A 23,768-nucleotide genomic window follows, 5' to 3' on the forward strand; every position below is an offset into this window, starting at 1 on the left:
AAGGAGGGTGATTTTCTATATCTACCTGTGACTTCTTTCAATTTCCATAAAAAATAAATTTCAGAGGAGCCACATGTTTCTCTTTCAGGGCTACATGCACCAATAGATAATCAAAAATTTAATGCCCAAAAAGCACGTATGTCCATGTGTACATTAGAGGAGATATTACCAGCAATGTAGTTACCTGTTTTTAAACTGTATTAAAATACAAAAAGATCTGGCTTGTATTTTAAGCTGTATCAATTCACAGTCATAGGCTCCTCCACTGAAGGGGCGTTCTGTGCATCTCTAATAGCACCTAGTCCAGTACTTTGTTTTTCACTTAGGAAGAGTCTCAACAGATTAAATGAAAATACTCTTACATTGTGCATTTATTCAGTTACTTTCATGAATCACTCAAAGCACTTAACCCATGGCCTAAAGATGACATCACACCTAGATTCACCCTTCATACAGGCTTTGTACCAGGAAAATGTTCACTGTTTTAAACCAGGGGTCTGCAAAATATGACCCTCAGGCTAAATTTGGCCCACACCATTTATGTAAATAGTTTTGCTGGAACATAGCCTTGGCTATTCATTTACCTATTATCTATGGCTACTTATGTAAAATAAGAGCAGAGCTGGACAGTTACAAAATAGACTACTGGGCCTGAAAGCAAAACATTCACTATCTGGCCCTTTACAGAAAAAGTTTGCTGACACTGCTTTTTTTTAAAGTAGGCTCCATGCCCAACGTGGGGCTTGAACTCATGACCCTGAGATCAGGAGTCACATGTTCTACCAATTGAGCCAGCCAGGTGTCGCTGCTGACCCTGTTTTATGCTATCATTTCATCCCTGTTAGTATACACTGCACCATAAATTAGTATAGTATTTTTAAAGCTTTAGAGTCACAGACCTAGGCACAAATCCTAGCTTCATTTTGTAGTTATGTAACTCTGGGCAAGTCATCTAACCTCCCCAAGCTTCAGTTTCCTCATGTTCAAAATGATGAAATGATTTACCCTAGGTATAACGAGATATGAAGAAGTGAAATATACTCAAATACTTAGATACTAACTTTATATGGAATGCTCACAATAAATTATGGCACTTATCATTATTAGTAGATATTGACATTTAACTTCCTATATGTTAGAGACCTCTAAATAATAATCCTTAATACACTGCCTTCTCTGTAGTAGATCCTCAGTAACTATGTGTTGCATTTTAATTCATTTATATTTTTGAAGCGGGGTTTTACCTTAATACAATGAAATGAAATGATAATCTACATTTTAAGTTTTATTCAGACTGTTTTTAAATCACAAAATGATTCTACGATTTCATTTCCACAATACTGTTTAATTTTATCATGCCAAAATCCACTTTATACATATTCTACAAAGTGGTTCACTGATATTTATTTTAATGTCATTTCCTGTATTCAAACTTTTTATGTGTCCACCAGGATCACAAATTTTAAGGAATGTGAACATTAAAAAACTGCAACCAGACCTTTAATTAGTATACCAAAGTGAAAGGTATGCCAATTTATAATTTTAAGCATGATTATTTTTTAACATCTTTTTAATATGGCTGAATATGTCAGACAGGAATCCTTTAAGAAGGAAGTTATTCTAAATTTTTAACCAATCCCAGAAGGAAATCAGGAGCTAATAATTACATATAAACCAATTAATTACCTGTATTCTTTTATAGACATGGATTAATTAAATGAGAAAAAGTACCTTGCATATTGGAACAATTTCCACAGAAAAAGTGCTTTTGTAATTGTATGTGTTACTATGGATATCCTGAGAGATCAATCTCTGTGAGGCTTTGTGTCTGTTAAGAAAAAAAGTTTATAGTAATAAAAAGACATAAAGATTCCTACTTATTGTAGTCTAGGGAATATCAATTTTTATCAAATCAAATGATTACTGTCCAAGGTGTGAAACAGCATTCTGATGCCTGCTATGGCAAAGCCTAATTTCATCCACTTACATTTCAAAACCTTCACCAACCCAACTGCACACTACCTCTTTTCAATTTTATCTACTCAAAACCTCTAAAACATGCACTTGGCTCAGACCAATGTAGTCTATATATAGCATCCATTAAAAGCCACACATTGTCCACCACAAGTCTTTGTTCACACTAATCTCTCCTTTCACTATAAACTCTACCTTTGAAAATTTCCCATTTTAGGAAATTTCTTCTTCTTCCATGAAGCTTGTCCCCAAAGCCCTCTACCCCCATCTTTCTTTTGTATTATTTAAATACATTCAAAGGTTTAGCACTATAGTACTTATCACAGTGTGAGGTCTAGCTCCCTGAAGAGATTCTTACATACTCTTTGGCTAATAATTCCTGTAAAGTGGCTAATCCAATAGATGCTTACTAATCATGTAAATATTCCTATTACAATTTTAAACTTTTTAACATAAGAGATGTAGTCTAAGCCTGAAGGATAAGATTTACATTCATTCCCAGCTCTTTGGGTTTAATCATATTTAGGTTCAGAACATACCTACAGGGAACTGTACACTGAAGAAATTCTACCATTTTCTGAGCATGCTGTTTTGAGGAATAATAGAAATCCAGACCATCTTTAAAAAAAATAAGAAAAGCCACATGAAAATAATTCTGCAAAATAAGACTTTCCTCTACTAACATGACTATATCACAAATTAAATGCGTAGTAAACAAATTATTAGAAAACATAAAAAATGTATCAAGACTTAACAAAAAGATAAGACAAATCAGACAAATAATAACAAAAGAAAACAAGATTCACAATTTTAATTTCAGACAAAATAAAATTCAAGATCAAAGGGGCAGAGAAATGGGGCGCCTGGGTGGTTCAGTCAGTTAAACATCCGACTCTTGATCTCAGCTCAGGTCTTGATTTTGGGTTGTGGGGCGGGGGGAGCTACACAGAAGAAGTGTATTTTATATAATAATCTCCCAAGAAGATAATAGGAATGCATCTAATAACATAGCACTGAGATGCAGAAAACAAAAACTATTAAAAAGAAAAAAGAAATTAATAAATGTTAACACATGCACAATCACTGTGGGAGGCTAGTCTGAGACTATCAAAAATAAAATGACCAAGAGGGTATTATGCTAAGCAAAATAAGTCAATCAGAGAAAGACAATTATATGATTTCAATCATATGTGGAATTTAAGAAACAAAACAGGATCATAGGGGAAGGAAGGGAAAAATAAAATAAGACGAAATCAGAGAGGAAGACAAACCATAAGAGACTTAACTGCAGGAAACAAAATGAGGGAAGCTGGAGGGGAGGTCAGTGGGGGGATGGGGAAACGGTGATGGGCATTAAGGAGGGCACTTGAAGTAATGAGCACTGGGTGTTATATGCAACTGATGAATCACTGAACTCTACCACTGAAACTAATGATACACTATATGTTAATTAAATTTAAATAAAATAAAATAACAAAGAAAACAAAAACAAAATGACCAAACTGACTAAAAATAGGAAGGATACATAGAACTTGAATAACTCTCAAGGTTGATTTAACTGAGATTATAGAACACGGTCCCAAGAATACATATTATTTTTAAAAACTCATAGAATATTCATAAAACAATCATGTACAAAGATTTTTTAATTTCAATAAATTCTAAACAGTATGAATTATTAGACAGTATTATCTGATCACAATGCAGTACCATTAAAAATCAGCAACAAATGGATAATTAAAAACACACCTACCTGCTAGGAAATGCTTACAGAAATACTCTTCCAAACAACTCAGCTAACTAAGAAACTAAATAACTCAGAACAGCCGAAAGAATTCCGAAGATGAACAAAGTGGTTGGGAACTTAAACTTCCCAATTTCAAAACCTGGTAACTTTAGTCAAGACAGTATGGTATTAGCATAGGATAGATATACGGATCTATGGAACAAACTTGAGAACCCAGAACTAAACTCTGACATTTAGTGTCAACAGATCTTTGACAGAGGATTCAAAGAATTCATTGAGGAAAGGATAGCCCTTTCATTGGGCAAACAGGATATCCACATGGATAAAGATGAATTTAGACTCTTACCTCACACCATGCACAAAAAACAACACAGAAAGGGTTAGACCCAAATTTAAGAGCTAAAACTATAAAACACAAAAGAAAATCTTTATAACACTGATTAAACAAGAGCTCTTAAACATGACAACAAAAGCATAATGGACAAAAGAAAAAAATTTACATACTGGACTTCAAAATTTTAAACTTTTGCAACTCAAATGACATCACACTTCCCGACTTCAAAATATAAAGCTACTGTAAACAAAACAGTTTGATAATGACATAAAGACGTCCTAATAACCAGTGGAACAGAACAGAGAACCCAGAAACCAATCAACATATCTAGGGTCAACTGATGTCCAAATGCTAAGAATTATACCCTTGGAAAAAGATAGTCTCTTCAACAAATGGTATTGAGAAAACTGAATATCCACATACAAAAGAATGAAGCTGGATCTGTTTTACACCATTCACAGAAATCAACTCAAAATGGATTAAAGAATCAAATGAAAGACCTGAAACTATAAAACCTCCAGAAGAAAACAGAGGGAGAAAAGCTTCGTGACACTGGTCTTGGCAATGATTTCATGAATATGACACCAAAAGCAGAGGCAACAAAAACAAACTGGTACTACATCAAACTAAAAAGCTTCTGCCCAGCAAAAGAAACATCAACGCAGTGAAAAGGAAACCTACAAAAAGGGAGAAAACGTTTGCGAACCGTATGTATCTGACAAGGAGTTAATCTCCAAAATATATTAGGAACTCCTACCACTCAACAAGAAAAAAACTAAACCTGATCAGTTAAAATGTTTAAATTTTAAAAATGGGCAGAGGAACTATACAAACATTTGTCCAAATAAGACATATAAATGGCCAACAAGTACATGAAAAATGCTCAAGGTCAAAATTATCAGGCAAATGCAAATCAAAACTACGAGATATCACTTCATATTCATTAGGACGGCCATTATTGAAACAACAACAACAACAGAAAACAAGTATTGATGAGGATACAGGAAAACTGGAACTCTTGCACACCAGTGGAAATGTGAAACAGTGCAGCCACTATGAAAAATAGCATGGAGGTTCTTCAAAAAATTAAAAATAGAACTACCATATGTTCCATTAATCCCACTTCTAAGTATTTATCCAGAAGAGCTGAAATCAGAATCTCAAAGATATATCAGCACTCTCATGTTTATTGCAGCACTGCTCACAGTAGCCAAGATGATGGGCACTTGGGTTGTTTCCACAACAGAGGAATAGATAAAATGTGGTGTGTACATACAATGGAATTCTATTCAGCCTTAAAAAGGGAGGAAATTCTGCATTATGCAACAGCATGGGTGAACCTTGAGGACATTATACTAAGTGAAATAAGCCAGTCACAGAAAGACCAATACTAGATGACTCCACTTATATGAGGCCTCTAAAATACTCAAATTCAGAGAATCAAAGAGTGGAATGATGGCTGCCAGGGGCTGAGAGGAGGGGGAAATATGGAGTTACCAATTAATGAGCATAAAGTTTCAGTTAAGCAAGATGAACAGGCTCTAGAGATCTGCTGTACATTGTACTTATAGTCAACAATAATGTATAATACACTTAAAATTTTGTTAAGAGGGAAGATCTCATGTTAAGTGTTCGTATCACAATAAAAAAAAGACAACATTAAGACAATGAAAAGACAGGCTATGGGCTATGAGAAAATACCTGCAAATCATATATATGATGAGGAACTAGTATCCAGAATATATTAAAAAAAACTTAAAATTTAGTAAGACAAACAATCCAATTAAAAAATGGGCAAAAGATCTGAATAGTTATGTACCCCAAGAAGATACAGGAAAGGCTAATAACCTCACGATAAGATGATCAACATCATTAGTCATTAGGAAATGCAAAGTAAAACCACAAAATGAGATATCACTTCACACCACCCTCTAGAATGGCTATGAACAAAAAGAGACAATAACGTTGGTGAGGAGATGTAGAAACTGGAACCCTCAAACATTGCTGATGGGAACATAAAATGGTACAGCCACTTTGAAAACAGTCTGCCAGTTTCTTAAAAAGATAAACATAAAAAAAGATGAAAAACATAAATTTACCATATGACTCAGCAAGTCTACACATAGGTATATACCCAAGAGAACAAAATAGCTGAGATGCTGAAAATAAAAGAAATACGCAATGTATAGTGGAAAAAGGTAGCTATAAATAACAGCTACAAAACCAACATGTACTCATGAAAATTTATAAACTTCAGTACATTTATTAGAAACTAAAAATAAAGTAAGCTTCCAATTAATTCAAACAAAATAAAACTTTAAAAAGTAGAAGGAAAGGGCGCCTGGGTGGCTCAGTTGGTTAAGCGACTGCCTTCGGCTCAGGTCATGATCCTGGAGACCCAGGATCGAGTCCCGCATCGGGCTCCCTGCTCGGCGGGGAGTCTGCTTCTCCCTCTGACCCTCCCCCCTCTCATGCTCTCTCTCTCTCATTCTCTCTCTCAAATAAAATAAAATCTTTAAAAAAAAAAAAAGTAGAAGGAAAAAAATTTTGTAATATATACGGTGATGGATGTTAATTTTAAAGCAAAAATTAAGAAAAAAGAAAAGACTTGATTAAAGCTAGTTCTCTGAAAAAACTAACGGACAAAACTGGCAAATCTGATAGATGTAAAGAAGTGAGGGGAGATGAGAAAAGACAAACAACATTAGGAAGAATAAAGAAGATACAACCATAGTTTATGGATGAGATCTAATGTTTTAATACATATTCTAAGTTCGATTTTATGCCAAGAATGTGAAAAGCTAGGTGAAATTATTTCCTTGGAAAATGCTATTAAAATTAATTCAAGAAGCAATAGAATACCTTACAAAGACTAATACCCTAACAAAAGAAACTGAAAAGCCTTTACCCCCTCCCCCATATCAAACTGAATGTCTCAATGGGCAGGGTTTTTTTTAAGATTTTATTTATTTATTTGAAAGAGAGAGAACGCGCATGTGCACACGAGCAGCGGGGAGGGACAGAAGGAGAGAGATAAGAAGACTCCCCGCTGAGCAAGGAGCCCAATGCAGGACTCAATCCCCGGACCCTGGGATCATGACCTGAGCCAAAGTCAGATGCTTAACCGACTGAGGCACCCAGGCTCAATGGGCAGGTTCTTACAAAACTTCAAGAGGTTGATAAACACTAGGTAGAAAGAGGGCAAACTTTCCAATTCTTTCGATGTCACTAACATAACTGATGACAAGACTGGATTGAACAGCTTATATATGTATATAACTATGAATGCATATGTATCAAATAGAAATCTCAACATATTAATATTACACTTAGGGATGAAATACAGAAAGATAATGCCTGACATATGACCATGTTACCATACCATGTAACTCTCCATTCCTAGCCAAAGGGAAAAAGAAAGGAAAAAGAAGAGGAAAAACACTGCAAAAGATGAAATAAAAATACCATTACAGATAATGGTTTACCTAGAAAATCAAGAGTATCAGCTATAAACTATCAATGACATTAAGAAATTTCAAGAAGATCAATATATAAAATCAACAGCTTTCCAATATATTAGCAATAATCAATTTAAAAATGCATGGGGTGCCTGCGTGGCTTAGTCGGTTGGGTGTCTGCCTTCGGTTCAGGTCCTGATCTCAGGGTCTGGGGATCAGGCCCCGCATCAGGCTCCCTGCTCAGTGGGGAGTCTGCTTTTCCCTTTCCCTCTGAACCTCCCCCTCCACCCCACTCATGCTTTTTCTCAAATAAATAAAATTTAAAGAAATAAAAATGTAATGAAATTGCCATCCACAATGACAAATAGTGCAGAAGAGCCAAAAAAAAAAAAACAAGAAACATTTAAAAATCTTTATAAGGAAACTATAAAATGTTTCACTGAAGTACAGAAAAGAACTAAATAAACATGATTATGCACCAGGCAGGGTTCTAAGTGTTCTGCATAGATTATTTGATCTTAAAATAATCCTATGAGGTAAATGCTATAACCATCCTGTTTTATTGATGGGAAAACTGAGACTCAGAGAAGTTAAATAACTTGCCTAAGATCACACAGCAAAAAAAACTGGAGGGACAGAGTTCAAACCCACAAAATCAGTTTCGGAATCCATGTTCTTATTTACTATCAATCAAATCTTGCAAAAAAATTAATAAGGGCATACATATTATAAAGTATAATTCACATACTGTGGTAGAAGCAGTAAGACAAAACAAACCAGAAGTGAGTCATGCATATAAAGGAATTTAGTGTATGTAAGAAAGGCGATCTTTCAAATCAGTGGGAAAGGATAGAGTAACCTAGGAAAAACTCCCAACGGTTAAGATTAAAAATCTAAACGTAATTTACTTTTAATAAAAATATAATGATGGGAGCATAGAAAGCTTTCCTATGTAAGACACAAAAGTTTAAGCCATAGCTATATAACTAAAGAATAAAAAATTTAAATGATAAAAGGCATGTGACAATGCAAGAAGTTATCTGCTCCCTTAGGCTCACACTCAAATGCATGCTAGCTCTCTAAACATACATACATAACACACACACACACACACACACACACACACACGTAATGAGATTGATGTCCAGAATAAGACAAAATAAATGAGGAAGAAATAGACATATGAAAAACAGACAATTCACATCAGACATAAACATAAATGGCTAATAATATATAAAAATGTTAACCCTCGGGCGCCTGGGTGGCTCAGTTGGTTAAGCGACTGCCTTCGGCTCAGGTCATGCTCCTGGAGTCCTGGGATCGAGTCCCGCATCGGGCTCCCTGCTCGGCAGGCAGTCTGCTTCTCCCTCTGACCCTAACCCCTCTCATGTGCTCTCTCTCATTCTCTCTCTCTCAAATAAATAAATAAAATCTTTAAAAAAAAAAAATGTTAACCCTCATTAGTAATCAAGGAAATGCAAATTAAAACAAGATACCATTATTTTCTCTAATAGAACAGCAAAAATCATGAACAGTGTTGGCAAGTGTTTGCGAAAAAATGAAAATTCTTACAAGTGTTGGGACAATACACCGGCACTATTTTGAAAGACAATCTAACAGTACATATAAAAATTTAACAATTGCATACTCCGGTCTAGTCATTGCAATTCTTAAACTCAATCCCAAAGAAAAACCACCAAATATACATAAACATAAGGATAAGTTAATATAGTGCCATTTGTAGCAGCAAAAAATGGAATATCTTATAAGCCAGTCAACAGGCTAGAACTAAATAATTAAATATACATTGATTAATGAATACACACACACACACACGGTGGTTAAAAATAATGGAATAGGACCACATTAAATGACATGACAAGGTTTCCAAATACAGTAAGATGGCAGGTCACAGAATATTACAGAATGATCAAACATATGAGGGGAAACCAATGCCATCACAATTTACATACAGAGTATATATCATAGGGGCGCCTGAGTGGCTCAGTCAGTTAGGCGTCCAACTCTTGATTTTGGCTCAGGTCATGATCTCAGCATTGTGAGACTGAGCCCCACATCGGGCTCCACACTGGACATGGAGCCTGCTTAAGCTTCTCTCTCTCCCTCTCTCCTCACCCCCCCTCAAAAAGAGTACATATTATACTATCTTGTTTTAAGGGGCTACCTCTGGAGATAATAAATGGATAAAAGGGATGTAGAGGTCTTTAATTCACATATACATCTATGTGTGAATTTTTACTACTACTATGATTTTATAAAAAAACAAAGTTACGAATAAACCACAAACAAAAAATTCATTTAAATCAAACCAAGATCTAGCATGTGGAAAAAAAACAGATTAACTCCTCTGGGTGAAAAAAGGGCCTTTAAACTTGCAATATTTTTGGTTTGAATATGATTGCAAAAGCATGTCCCAGGATGTATCCAAGTCTTTCGCTACAAAAAAATTCTTTGAGTATATTCCTGCCATGGTGATAAAAATAGCGGTTTGCTTTCTTAGCTATAATATTTGGATCTACCTATCCCCGAAAGAGTTACTTAAAAGAGAGTTACTCAGAACAAAGGTGTATTTTTGCCTGGTGGCTGGCCACAAGTAGCCAGGCACCATGTTAAATAGACACCTTACCCATAGTAAATATTAAATTGTGTTTCACCGACTTAGGAGCACCTGGTCAGTTGAGCGTCTGCCTTTGGTTCAGGTCATGTTCTCAGGGTCCTGAGATGGAGCACCATCAGGCTCCCTGCTCAGCGGGGAATCTGCTTCTCCCACTCCCTCTGTTCCTCCCTGCCCCCACCCCCACCCCCAGCTCGTGCTTGCTTGCTCTTTCTCAAATAAATTTAAAAAAAAAATTTTTTTTTTTAAAGATTTATTTATTCATTTGAGAGAGCGAGAATGAGAGAGAGTACATGAGAGGGGGGAGGGTCAGAGGGAGAAGTAGGCTCCTCGCTGAGCAGGGAGCCCAATGCGGGACTCGATCCTGGGACTCCAGGATCATGACCTGAGCCGAAGGCAGTTGCTTAACCAACTGAGCCACCCAGGCGCCCCCAAAAAAATTTTTTTTAAATAAATAAAATAAATTGTGTTTCATGGATTTAGACTATTAACCTTATGTCTACCGGTAAGGCATTCAGGTCAGATACAAAGCTTAAAAGATTTTCTCCTGGTGACATCACTACATACATCTCCCCCCATTTAAGGACCCAAGACCACACTTCTCTAAGTACTTTCCCAAGACATACAAGATATGAGTAACAGATCAATTAGTAACAGCAGAACTCCCAGTTTTAAAATGAGGAGTATGATGTAAGAATTTGGTCATTCCTTCAAGAACAGATATCTCTAAACCTATACTTTAGAGACTAGGAAAACAATGTATATAGATGTTCACCAGTATCAAGCACCATCTAAAAATATTAACCTTTAAGTCTGCTTAAAAACATTTATATTTTCTACTATCAATTAGAGAAATATCCATCCGCCATCTAGTACGTATACTATACCAACAGTAAGTGCTACGACAGAACACACTCTAAGGAACCATTATGAAATCATGCAAAAAATTTTGAATTCTACCTTTTAAGAAATCTAACTATATCATTTGTATATCAAAACCAAAAATATTACAAAAGAACTTACAGATCTCAAAAATAATTTTCTTCCAATCAGAAACTGATCTCCGCATGAAACAAGTTTTCGATGAGTTTTCCATCACAGCACTTTACACTGTATTAATGCAGTTACTGGTTTACTCATCTGGTAGCTACTTAGTGTAAATTTAAATTAAAACAAAAAAAAATTAAGAATTCAGCTCCTCAGTTGCACTAGACACATTTCAAGTATTCAATAGCCATATACGGCTAGTGGCTACCATATTGGACAGTGCAGATAAAAAACCAAGATTTTTTTCTTCCTAACAGAAGAAACTGTTCTTTTGGACAGTTATTATTCTAGATATTATCAATAAGGATAAGACTTACGTTAGTTGAAATAATTCTGACATCAATTCAAATGCTTTTAAATTTTAACTCACCATGAATCTCTTTGATACGAAGTGTATTCTGATGCATTCCATATTTTAAAATCAACTGTTCCAGATAGTAGAAAGTTTTTTTGTGCAAAGTCTAAATATAAATGCATTATTTGATTAGTAGAGGAAATGAAAAAAAAGCCATCTATAGGTATAGCACCCTGATTTTTAAAACAAAAATAATCTTTAAAGATTATCTAAAACGTGATAGTGACCTATTTTTAAAAGTGAATGTTTCAGAAACCTAGACTATCGCTGGTGCCTAAAGGATTTGAAAAGGGAAAGGAGGAGGTTTTACTAACTGCTTGTAACTGACAAAAATGAAACACAAGATGAAGGATTCACTCATCATCTTTCTCTCAATACCTTTTGCCTCACTTGAACCACAGCCTTCCAGAAATCCTTAGCTTCTACTCTGTGGCAATCTCCACACATCTGAGGCTGAACAACATAATCCACCACAAACACTTGCTGAAGGATAGCACCATTCATCACCTGATTGGGGGGGAGAAAAAAAAAAAAAATCACACTCCTTCCTTCTTTCCTTTCTGTTTAATAACAAATGTTTTTCTTAAAAGAAAATAATATTTAGTAACTTTAATACTTAAAGTTAATAACTTAAAGTCTTTTTCCATGAATGCTTTGAGGACATCCACAATAAATCAATTAAATTAAAAGTCATAAAAATAAGTAATCCTATTTCAAGAAAAAGACAGGTTTAATTTGTAGGATTAAATTAACATTTCATATTTACCTTTAGTTAAAGTGGTTGTGAAGACAGTCTGAAGAATTTATATATCTATATATGTGTGTGTATATGTATAAAAAAATAAGACAAAGAAAACTCCCAAAAAGACATTCCTTAATTTAATTGTTCCCAAACATAGCCAATCATCAGAAATAACCTGGGCAGCTTTTAAACACAGATTCCTGAGTGTCATATCCAGATGGATCCAGTTTGATTCACTCACTGTGAATTATAATGATGATCAGCCAAATTTGAGAAACACTGTCTTAGCTCATGCTTTTACCTCAATCTTTTTTTCTAATAAAAATAACTGTGAAAAGATGAGCTATAGCTGCTCTTACTAATGACCTGATCATCTGGCAGATGACCCCAAGAAAAAAAATCCAGAAAGGTTAAAATTAAGAGTGTAATCTTTTCCTTTTAAGCTATTCAAATAAGGTAACTTACCAATATCCCTTCATTTTCACTACCTACACTCCAGACATGTTGAGAAAACTATATACAGCTTACCTCTTTCTGAATAGTCAGTTTAACTTTAAGTCTCTTAGAATGGGGCTCAGTCCAAACAAAACCTGCATCTACAAGCCGTACCTTCAAAATAACACAAACAAAAAGAAACATAAGTTCCCACCTGAGAAAAAAGATGAAAGAACAAGTCATTAACAAATAGATTTTATAAGTTTAAGGACTCTGTGATTAGCATGACTACTCAACATCACCAGTAAAAAAAAATTATCAGAGGTCTGGCAACAAAAAGTGCAATGAAAGGACCATCTAAGGACTACATTAATGCAACTGGTGTAATTCAAACAAAAATTAAAGTATTTGCATAGAAAAAAATTATTTTCCCTTAAAAAGTATACTTTATTCTTTTTTAAAGTTTTTTTTTTTTTTTTTTTTTTTTTAATCTGACAGAGAGACAGAGAGAGAAAGGGAACACAAGCAGGGGAGTGGGAGAGGGAGAAGCAGGCTTTCCGTGGAGCAGGGAGCCCGATGCAGGGATCGATCCAGGACCCTGGGATCATGACCTGAGCCAAAGGCAAACGCTTAATGACTGAGCCACCCAGGTGCCCCAGTATACTTTTTTAAAAATGGAAATTATACTTTTTAGAAGAAAGCAAAGATCTGTTGATTCATCATCTACTAGAAATCTCATAAACAAAAGTTTCTACTTGGATTATTCTATCTACATTAAGTATGTGGCTTTAAAAAAAAAAAAGTTCAGGGGCGCCTGGGTGGTTCAGTGGGAAAGCGGCTGCCTTTGGCTCAGGTCATGATCCCAGGGTTCTGGGATCGAGCCCCGCATCGGGCTCCCTGCTCAGTGGGGAGTCTGCTTCTCCCTCTCCCTCTGCCTGCTGCTCTGCCTACTTGTTCTCTCTCTGTGTCAAATAAATAAATAAAATCTTTAAAAAAATAAATAAATAAAAAAGTTCATTAGAGGGCATCTCATGCTGAATACTGAATCCACAATGGTAACTCACTGCTATATCAGCAAAGGCCAAAAAAGTTTGCTACATGTGAGGAACTCAACGTAGCTCCATATAGCTAAAATGGGTGTTTTGAGAAAGAGAGAAGAACAAACAAGGGAGGTTGTTTCAATAATCTGGGCAGGAGTTGTAGGTGATCTGAACTGAGAGGTGCTGGAAATAAAAGAAGCAGAAAGACATAAGAGTTATTTAGGAAATAAGATCTACAGAACTGAGTGACAACTGGATATGGCAAGGAGGAAAAGAACAGAATCTAGGATGAGGTTCAAGTATCCAGCTTGGGCATCTAGGAAATAACTATTTTTCTGAAATAAATAAAGGACAGATTTGATGGAGAGAAGATGCTGCATTTGGTTTCAGACATTTGAGTTTAAGAGGATTTATCTATGATATACCTATATGAAGTTGTTAAGTGGATGTTAAGATACACATTTGGTTTGGAGTTCTATGGAGAAATCAGAGCTGTAGATAACAGACTTGGGAGACATCAGTGGGCAGATGATAATTTTATCAACTCCTGTCTGGTGAAAACTAGACTAGTTGTAGATGCAGGACTCCAGGGTAAAACCCTCCTCATATAACTGGTTCCACTAAAGCAAAACCTACTAGTCAATAAGCCACGCCAGGTACAGAGGGTAACAGGCAGCTTCTTATTCCCTCAGCCACCATCCATCCGCAAGGGTCAAGAAGACCCAAGGGCTCTAGGACTGCCCTTCTCTCAGTTTCCAACCTCATCTACAGGTATGGAGAGAAGACCCTTGACATCTACTTCAACATTCACCAATACAGCCTCACCGCACTATCTGTCCTCAGACAATCAGAACTGATCAACTTTACTGGACCCTTTATCCTTCTTTACAACAGTCCCAGACACTTCAGTCACCCCTCATCCCCCACACTCTAATCTCTATATGGTTGGTTCCACATACTCCCTATTCTGTCCCATCTAACACTCCTTCCAAAATTCTGAAACGCTTTCATTGTTCCCTCTGGAACGCAACATTCACTTAACAACAAAACCTCCTAAATTCTCAATCTCTTTGCTGAACATTCCATTCATCTTCTAATCTCCTGATTATATATATTGCTCCCCTGCAGCTAATTAAAGTAATGACTATTTTTTTCTCATTCTTATCACTGGACCAAGAGCCAGACAGGTGTCCTCCTTGCTCTTAATTGCTAATTCCAAACCACTCTCCTGCCTCCTCCTTAAATACATCCAGTTTTGAATCTTAAGGATATGCTACCCACTCTTTGTGATAGTCATCTGTTAACCTTTGCAAGGTCACCTTCTCAAAGACTTTAGCTCCTGGCTCACTGTTGCTCTTTCCAACAATATTAATACTTGGTGATTTCAATATCTCATATTTATCACCACAATACCCTAGCATTTCCATTTGAGTCTTTAAATTTATAACAGTAACCATACAACATCATTCTAGTATATTCCCTCTCCCACTCTCTAGAGGACTATTTTATACCTTCCCCTCTCTCCTCAAACATCTAAATAATTTTTCCTTCATAACTACTCCCCAGGCTTTTGTTTTCTCAATTATAAAAAGTAATCAGAAGAGTTTCCAGAAGCTCCCACTTACCAGCACGTTCTCTCCTATTACCACAGATGAACTGTCCTTGCCCCATCAAGACCAACCTTAAGAACGCCCCATTAGTGAGCAAAGATCTTTGTTTTGTTGCACAAAATATTCCAGGCTCCGAAATTAGTGCCTGGGAGAGAGTAAATGCCAAATACTTGTTGATATTCTTCCACTAATAGGCTATATTCTCTCTTTTCCACTCCTCAAGGTCATCCCCCAGTCAATTAGTCTGTCTCTGTGCAGTTTCACAGATTTTTCCCTCTGTTCCCACAACTCCCAGATAGCTTATAAATATACTATAACATCTCACGTCTTGAGAAATGGGTCCCTTCCCCTTATTTCCCTCTACCCACTACCCCATTTGTTTCCCTTTACAGCAAAACTCAGAAAAATTATTATACTTGCTATCTCCAATTCCTGTCCTCCTATTCTCTCATTTCAATTCCAATCAGGTCTTTATTTCCACCACTAAACAGAAACTGCTCATCAAAGTCACTAATGGTCTTCACATTACTAAATCTACAGAATTCATTACTTGACCCATCAGCGGCAATTACATAGCCAGTGACTTCCTTTGTAAAATACTTCCCTTGTGTTCCAAGACACAACACTCACCTAATTTTTCATCTACCTCACTAGCAACTCCTTTTCAGTCTCCTTTGATTTATCATCTTTCCAAGCTTTTATCAGTAAAAGACCCCAGGATTCAGTCCTCAAATTTCTTCCCTTCTCTAACTAAACTCCCTAGGAAATCTCATTCAATTTCATAGCTTTAAATACCATCTATATCCCAAATTCATTATCCCCAGTCTGGACCACTCCATTGCTTATTTATACACCTGCCTACTATGTCTACTTCCATGTTTAATGGACACCTAAGTACCACTATGAGATGGCTCATCTCTCCCACCCTGACCTGCTCCTCTTGAAGCCTTCCCTACCTCACTAACAGCAACTCCCTCCTTCTGCTTAATCAAGTCAAGAATCAGAGAAGTCAAATAATCCTTATACTCATCGGTCACATACACACATCCAGCTTCATCAGTAAATCCTACTATCTTCAAAGTAGATCCAGCCTGTCCACTTCTCACCACCACCACTACTGATCCAAATACCACCACTCATGATTACTATAGTCACTTCCTAAAGGTCCCCACTTCTATCCTCACCCCCATTTCCCTCATATGTATTCTAAACACAGCAGCGAGGGATCCTGATAAATCATAAATCATTCATCTTACTACCCTACCCTATACCCTCAATACCCATTACACTGAGAGTAAAAACCTGACCTTCTGGGACTTTCCATGACTGTTGTTTTCATCCCCCACTAGTTTTCCCCTTCCCCCCATTCACGCTAACCACACAGCTATGCCCTTGCCTCTAGCCTAACACTTGTTTTCTCTATCCATAATTCTTCTCCAGATTTCTGCACAGCTCCCTTCCATACTGCCTTTAATGTTTACTCAAATGTCACCTTATCAGAGAGGCCTTACCCAATCACTCTATTTCAATTATTTATTTTGTTTGAGTATAATTGACATATAATGCTAACCACTCTATTTTAAATTGCAACTCTTCCCTATGCAGTTCTTATCCCCTTCCTGGTTTTTCCTTCCACAGAATTTAGACCCTTTTAACATACTGTATAATACACCTACTCCACACCCTCCCCTCCAACTAGAATAAAAGTTACCTAAGACAGACATTTTTGTTTCTGTCATTCACTGCTATATCCCCAACACCAAAAGCAGACTGACACAGAGTTGCTACTTAATCAACATTACTGAATGAACTAATGAATTATTAAGACTCACCAGGCATTTGACAAAAGCCTGAAAGCCAGAGTATGAAAGTGAAAGTTACACAAAAAACTGACTCCAGAGACAAATTAGGGAACAGAAGGAAATTTTTTAAAAACCTATTATCAAACCTTCAGAAAAATTCAAAAGAAAGCACTGCTGTTGGTGGGAATGCAAACTGGTACAACCACTGTGGAAAACAGTATGGAGGTTCCTCAAAAAGTTAGAAATAGGAATACCGTATGATCTAAAAATGCCATTACTAGATATTTACCCACAGAAAACAAAAACACTAACTTGAAAAGATATATGCACTCATATGTTCACTGCAGCATGATTTACCATAGCCAAGATATGGAAACAACCTAAGTGTTAATCGATAGATGAATGGATAAAGAAGATGTGGTATAGAGAGAGAATGGAATATTACACAGCCATAAAAAGGATGAGAGCTTGCCATTTGCAACAACATGGATGGACCTAGAGGACATTAAGCTAAGTAAATAAGTCAGACTGAGAAAGACAAATACCATATGATATTACTCATACGTGGAATCTAAAAAACAAATGAATAAACAAAAGGCAGCGTAAGACCTATAAATACAGAGAACAAACTAATGATTGCCAGAGGGAAGGGGGCTATGGAGACAGACAAAATGGGAAAGGGAGTGGGAAACGAGCTTCCGGTTATGGAATGAATAAGTCACAGGGATAAAAGGTATAGCACAGGTAATATAGTCAATGATATTGTAATAGTGTTGTATGGTAAAATATGGTAGCTACATTTATATGCACAGCATAATGTACAAAGATGTCAAATCACTATGTTGTATGCCTGAAACTAATGTGATACTGTTTGTCAACTATACTCAAATAAAGAAAAAATTTTAAAGAAAAATTTAAAAAAAAAATTTTTAAAAAGAACAGAATGCATCAAAACATTGAGACTATGGTAAAGACTCTGGAACATAAAAATATCACTGCTGGAACAAAAAATCAATACAGAAACCAGAACATAAAGTAACTCACCAAGAACACAGAAAAAAAGACAAAAAGATTAAAAACAGTAAGGGGAAAAAGACAGTTTTAAGCCAGTAGGGCCAACACAGACTAACAGAAATTCCAAGGAGAAAAAAAGAAAATAAAGGAAAAAATTTCAAAGAACTATTACATGAAATTTTATCAGAGCTTAAAAGAGAATCTGAAGACTTTCAAACCAAGAGTCCACTTCAATTAAAAATGTATCTGGTGGAAGTGAGTCAGTCATAAAGTTTAACACAAAGACAACTGAAAGTGTTATGCAGAGAGGTAAACTAGGCTAAAATTCTATTTGTTTTTTGGAGATATTAATGCAATGACTTTAAGTAACAGGCACAAATATTTTCTTTCTAGAGTAATACTGAAAATAAAGAGAGACTGAATACCATAGCCCTAATACCATAACCTTCTAAATTATGTTTAGCGATGGTTTTATATATTTTCAGAAAAAAATCTATTGCACATAAGAGGTTCTCAATAAATAGTGAAAAAAATGATTCTACATTAAATCTTTTAAAGCAAAAAGATTTTCATTTCCATAAAAAATATATATGTATATATATAACTTTAAAAATGAACATAGTTTTGTAGTAGGATGCTTACCAACATTTAAGTTATTTTGGGGAAACCTAATCATATAGGATCTTCTGAAAATAAGAGATTAAAATATAAAAACAAAAACACATACCTACAAAAACTGATTTTAACTGACTGACCTACCTTACTCAGAGGAGCTTTGATTTTTTTCAAACACAAAGCAAGAAGCTCCCTGGATTCTAATGCACACTGTATCCAAGTTCCAGGTGGCTGGAAATATCTGAGAAAAAAAAAATACTGAAACCCAGCATCTCTCAGGAAAAACAAAAATTTCAATGTGAATCTGCAGATATAACACTGATTACTAATCAGACAATAATTCCCAAGGTTGACATGAAGCATTTAACCCAAATATATTTAATAGTTTCAGAAAACTTTCAATTAGATCAGTAGCTTTAGTTTAAAAAGTGAAATCCTAAGTATATTTGAAAAAGCCAATCTGATATAATCTATTAAAGAGGTCTTATTACTTCAAACACCAGCAAAGAATTCCAGTGAGGTCTGACAAAATGCCTAAGAGTTCCTTGAAGCTATACTTTGAAAAACAGGTAAGAAATCATCTTAAAATGGCATTAAAATGGTTAAAATAAACACCTAAAATGCTTAAAAACTGCGGATTTCTCACACACAAAAAAGGTAAATTAGTACCTCATACTATGTATCAACAGTAGTTCAGACTATTCATCTATTTCAAGTCCCTTCCCAACTTTTAAATTGTAAAACTTATTTTTAAATTTTACATAAAACCTAATTAAATTAAAATTTCGGGCGCCTGGGTGGCTCAGTTGGTTAAGCGACTGCCTTTGGCTCAGGTCATGATCCTGGAGTCCCAGGATCGAGTCTCGCGTCGGGCTCCCTGCTCGGCGGGGAGTCTGCTTCTCCCTCTGACCCTCCCCCCTCTCATGTGCTCTCTCTCATTCTCTCTCTCAAATAAATAAATAAATAAATCTTTAAAAAAAAAATTTCAATCCCTGGGTACATGAGGCTCAGTCGGTTAAGCATCTGCCTTCGGCTCAGGTCATGATCCCAGGACCATGCCCCACATTGGACTCCCTGCTTAGCGGGCAACTTGCTTCTCCCTCTCCCTCTGCCACTCCCCCTGCTTGTGCTTTCTCTCTCTCTCTGTCAAATAAATAAAATCTTTATTTTTTTATATTTATTTATTTGACAGAGAGAGAGGGAGTGAGCACAAGTGGGGGGGGCACGCACATAGAGGGAGAAGCAGGCTCCCCACTGAGCAGGGAGCCAGACACGGGGCTCGATCCCAGAACCCTGGGATCATGACCTGAGCTGAAGGCAAACACTTAACCGACTGAGCCACCCAGGCGCCCCTAAATAAAATCCTAAAAAAAAAAAAAAAAAAAAAAAAGACTTAGGAGAGTGCCAAGCACATAGTAAGTGCTCAATAAATGTTTGTTAAACACATAACACTTCTAAATATGTTATATGAGTGTTTGTTTTTGCTATATTTGTTAAGTGAATGTTCTGATTTTCACTTTTATTTATTTTTAAGATTTTAAGTAATATCTACACCCAATGTGGGGCTCAAACCAACAACCCCAAGATCCAGAGTCAAAGCTCTACCTACTGAGCCAGCCAGGTGCCTGATTTTCACTTTTAAAGGTTCATTCAAAAACCTTATACAGGTTCCTTTATTATAAGCATGCTTTTGGAGTCAGAAAGGGCTTCATCTATCACCTAATAAAGCCCTTTCATTCTGATGAGGAAATTAAGGCTTAGAGAGGTTAACTGGCAGAGTTTCAAGAAGCTAGTCTGTGAGAAATCCAAGACAAACCAGGTCTCCTGATTCTTTGTCCTGTGCTTTTTTCACTCCACCACCCTTTTAAGAATAGCAAATATCTGTAATTGATCAAGCCTCATACTTGCCAAACTGGCAACCTGTAAACTCCTTGAAACAGTACAGAAAACTTTCATGTGTTTGTATATATGTACATTTTAAGCATTTTTCTGGAAAGATAGTTTTCAAATTCCCAAAGGGATTCATGAGCCAACCCTCTCACCCCCCCCAAAAAAGTTAAGAACCATTAGAGTCCTAACCCACTTAGGAAATCACAGGCAATTAACTTTATCTGGGCAGTGTCACTAGGCAGTTTTGTGTTACTCAAAGCTAACCATAATCATTTTGTTACACTGGCATTTTAATAGATTTTTAAAACACCTTGCTAATCACTTAAAACATTAAAACTTAAGAGGTTTTTTTTTTATCATACATAGCTTCTCGTGACTAAAATGAAAAAAAAAAAACCCTCATAATAACAATATTATGTCCTTAGTTATCTGCTTTCACTTACCCTTACAAACACTAACTCATACCTATTAACTGTATACATCAAACCTATTAAACCCTTACAAGAGAAAAGGCAGATTCAAATACCTTTACACTAACTTACCAGCTTACGAGGGCAAACTAGAAAAGTACACTACAAAACTGCAAATCCTAAAATCTTTGGCGACACCAACATAAATAACAATTATATCTCAATTACTTGTGCTTTATTCTATGTACCTTGGTGTCATCTCAGCATATCCCACTGGCTCTCCTATATAGAAATCTCAACTTCGAGTAGAATAAAATAGTACTGCACCATACCTTTGACATTGCTTGCAGAAAGATACAGAGACCTGTTTCGGGATGCCTTGGCTGATGTCTACTTTACTTCGCAAACAGGCCACACAAATATTGGCAGGATTTGGACTAATTGGGACACCACACTCACAGCACAAGCTTAAACAAATAAAACATAAATTTTTCAAATTAGGTTTCACAAATGCACTGGTTATCAAACAAACAAACAAAAGCCTTCAAGGTTAGGCCATAATATCTCTGCTTTAAAACAACAACAACAACCTGGCAAAGACATCTTCAAAGATGCTGTAGATAAAGTGTCACCTTGGAATACTAAGGCAAGAAAAACAAGGACGGCTATAATTCCAAAAATCTTCAAAGTATGGTGTTGTCCAAAGAGTCTAGAGAGTCTAACAGATTTCTAAGAGTAATTAATCAGACAGCTTTATAGTCCAAAGACATTTTTTTAAGGTGCCAGTATAAGACTGCCAAAATGCAAACATTTAACCGGAGTAGAAAATTTTTCAAAGGATGAAAAGAGTATCACATCTAGTGATTCAGTATAATGGACTGGTGTCATAACTCTACGTGCACTGGGGACAAGAAATTTTTAGCAATCACTGATGTTGTCCCAAAGAAATATTCTCTAATCTATGATGTTCAATAAGGTAGCCACCAGGCACATGTGGCTACTGAGGACCTGAAACGTGGCTAGTATGATTGAAGAACTTAATATTTAGTTTTATTTCATTTTAATTTCTTTAAATTTAAATAGCCACATATGGCTAATGGCTATCACATGGACAACGCCAATCGAGAAGATATAGGGAATAGTTTAACACTCTTAAAGCAAGTATTTACTACAACAAACTTTCCAACTAAAAATGAATTTGATTGTCTCAGGAAATAAAGCTTTCCACTTTCCCCACTTAAGAGAAAGAATTCCCCTCCGAAAAAAAAAAAAGCTTTCCCCACAGGCAGTAAGTTTCAAAGACTCACTTTAGTATCTTTAAATTTAAAGGGAATGGGGGAAAGAGATACGACTCACATGTGTCCAGGGGTGCGGTCGGTGGATTCTGTCATATACTCCATTTTCCTGTATGTCCGGATTTAAGAGAGAGAATGAATTGTGGGATTTAAGTCATTTGTCTATTCAGCTCTATACAAATCTTCCTTCTCCTCTTAATAAGGCAGCCAAGCCTCGTAAAGCAGTAAATAACAACCAATTCCACGTGGCAACTCCAAGAAATAACTTCCTTTAATATCAGAACCCAGGGAATTCCGGAGTTTCCCGTAAGTAAGACCCTCGGGCCCTTAAACTCGGCCGCTGACCGGGGCATCACCTCGGCGCCAACCCCTACCGGCCCAAGCAGGGGTCTGAAAGGCTGGGGCCGCCACCCTCACCCTCACGCCGGCAGCGACCGGGCCTGGGACCCGCGCTGCAGAAATCGCCGGCGGTGTCACGGCGCTGCGGGCCACCTACCCCGACCCCACACCCCGCGGGTGGGACCTCACGCAGACTCCTGGACGGCGGAGCACGCGCGGCACGCACGCGGCCTGAGGCCTGCCCCAACTGGGGGAATCGCCCTACTCTCTTCAGGGACCCCGCGCGACAACAGGCCGGATCTCCGCCCCAGAACCTACTTTGCTAGTCTGGAACAGCCCCAGACTTGCGGCGAAACAGCAACAGAACAGCCCCTATGGCCCCCTTAGTGCCGACCTCAGCCTGCTACGATACAGCGAAGATCTCGCGAGAGAAGAGCTCGAAATCCCGCAGACGGGGAGAAGGGAGTTAAAGGGGCGGCGAGGGGGCGGAGGAGGGGAAGGCTTAGGCGAGCAGTGGGGGGTGGGGATGGAGCTTAGAGGCGGGGCAAGTGGGGAGGCGTGGGGAGAGAAGGCGTGGCCTCCCTCGTGCGCGGTGCCCAGACTCGCACAGACTTCCCAACTCTTCTCTTGGGTTATCGTCCTTTCCGATTTTCCCTGGCCAGAATTCACTCCAGGCTAACCTCGCCCATCAGATATCCTGATTGGGAGCTTGCTTGCTTCTTGTTAAGTGATTATATAAAAGTTATCTGTAAACAGTACCACACACAATACACAAACAAATTAAACTTCATCGAGGGCAGTGTCTTTGTCTCTTTTGTTCCCATCCTGTCTGTGCCTAATGCCTGTTACATCCTAACTAAAATGCGTATTTGTTGAAGAGATGAAAGAAAGAAAGGTAAGACCCAATTATTTGTGAAGTCTGTTATTTTTAGTCCACTAATTGTTAGAATGTGCTTCCCTTAGTGCATTTAATATTTCCTTATGACTTTATACCTTCATCTTAGAACAGCACAGACCATGCCTAAC

At 37.0% G+C, this 23,768-nt stretch overlaps 1 protein-coding gene across 2 annotated transcripts in view; it reads right to left on the minus strand.

Moving 5' to 3' along the window:
- The window catches only part of NMD3 (NMD3 ribosome export adaptor), a 33,263-nt gene extending 10,050 nt beyond the window's left edge, over positions 1–23,213 (minus strand). Inside the window, exons 1-9 of one of the 2 annotated variants that reach the window (XM_045903443.3) lie at positions 23,061–23,213; positions 22,465–22,512; positions 21,441–21,575; positions 18,953–19,049; positions 12,821–12,901; positions 11,929–12,057; positions 11,566–11,656; positions 2,514–2,592; positions 1,732–1,828 (exon numbers count right to left, since the gene is read on the minus strand). In XM_045903443.3, the coding sequence (XP_045759399.1) occupies positions 1,732–1,828; positions 2,514–2,592; positions 11,566–11,656; positions 11,929–12,057; positions 12,821–12,901; positions 18,953–19,049; positions 21,441–21,575; positions 22,465–22,508 (753 nt within the window). In that variant the 5' untranslated portion in view covers positions 22,509–22,512; positions 23,061–23,213. Of the gene's footprint in view, positions 1–1,731; positions 1,829–2,513; positions 2,593–11,565; positions 11,657–11,928; positions 12,058–12,820; positions 12,902–18,952; positions 19,050–21,440; positions 21,576–22,464; positions 22,513–22,899; positions 22,966–23,060 lie in introns of those variants that run through there. The other variant, XM_064585744.1, reaches the window with a different exon arrangement.
- Positions 23,214–23,768: the final 555 nt, after the last annotated feature.

Source organism: Mirounga angustirostris, unplaced genomic scaffold, assembly GCF_029215605.1.
Source record: "Mirounga angustirostris isolate CCGP_5_RB_7025 unplaced genomic scaffold, mMirAng1.0.hap1 SCAF_1, whole genome shotgun sequence".
NCBI classification, from domain to species: Eukaryota; Metazoa; Chordata; class Mammalia; order Carnivora; family Phocidae; genus Mirounga; species Mirounga angustirostris.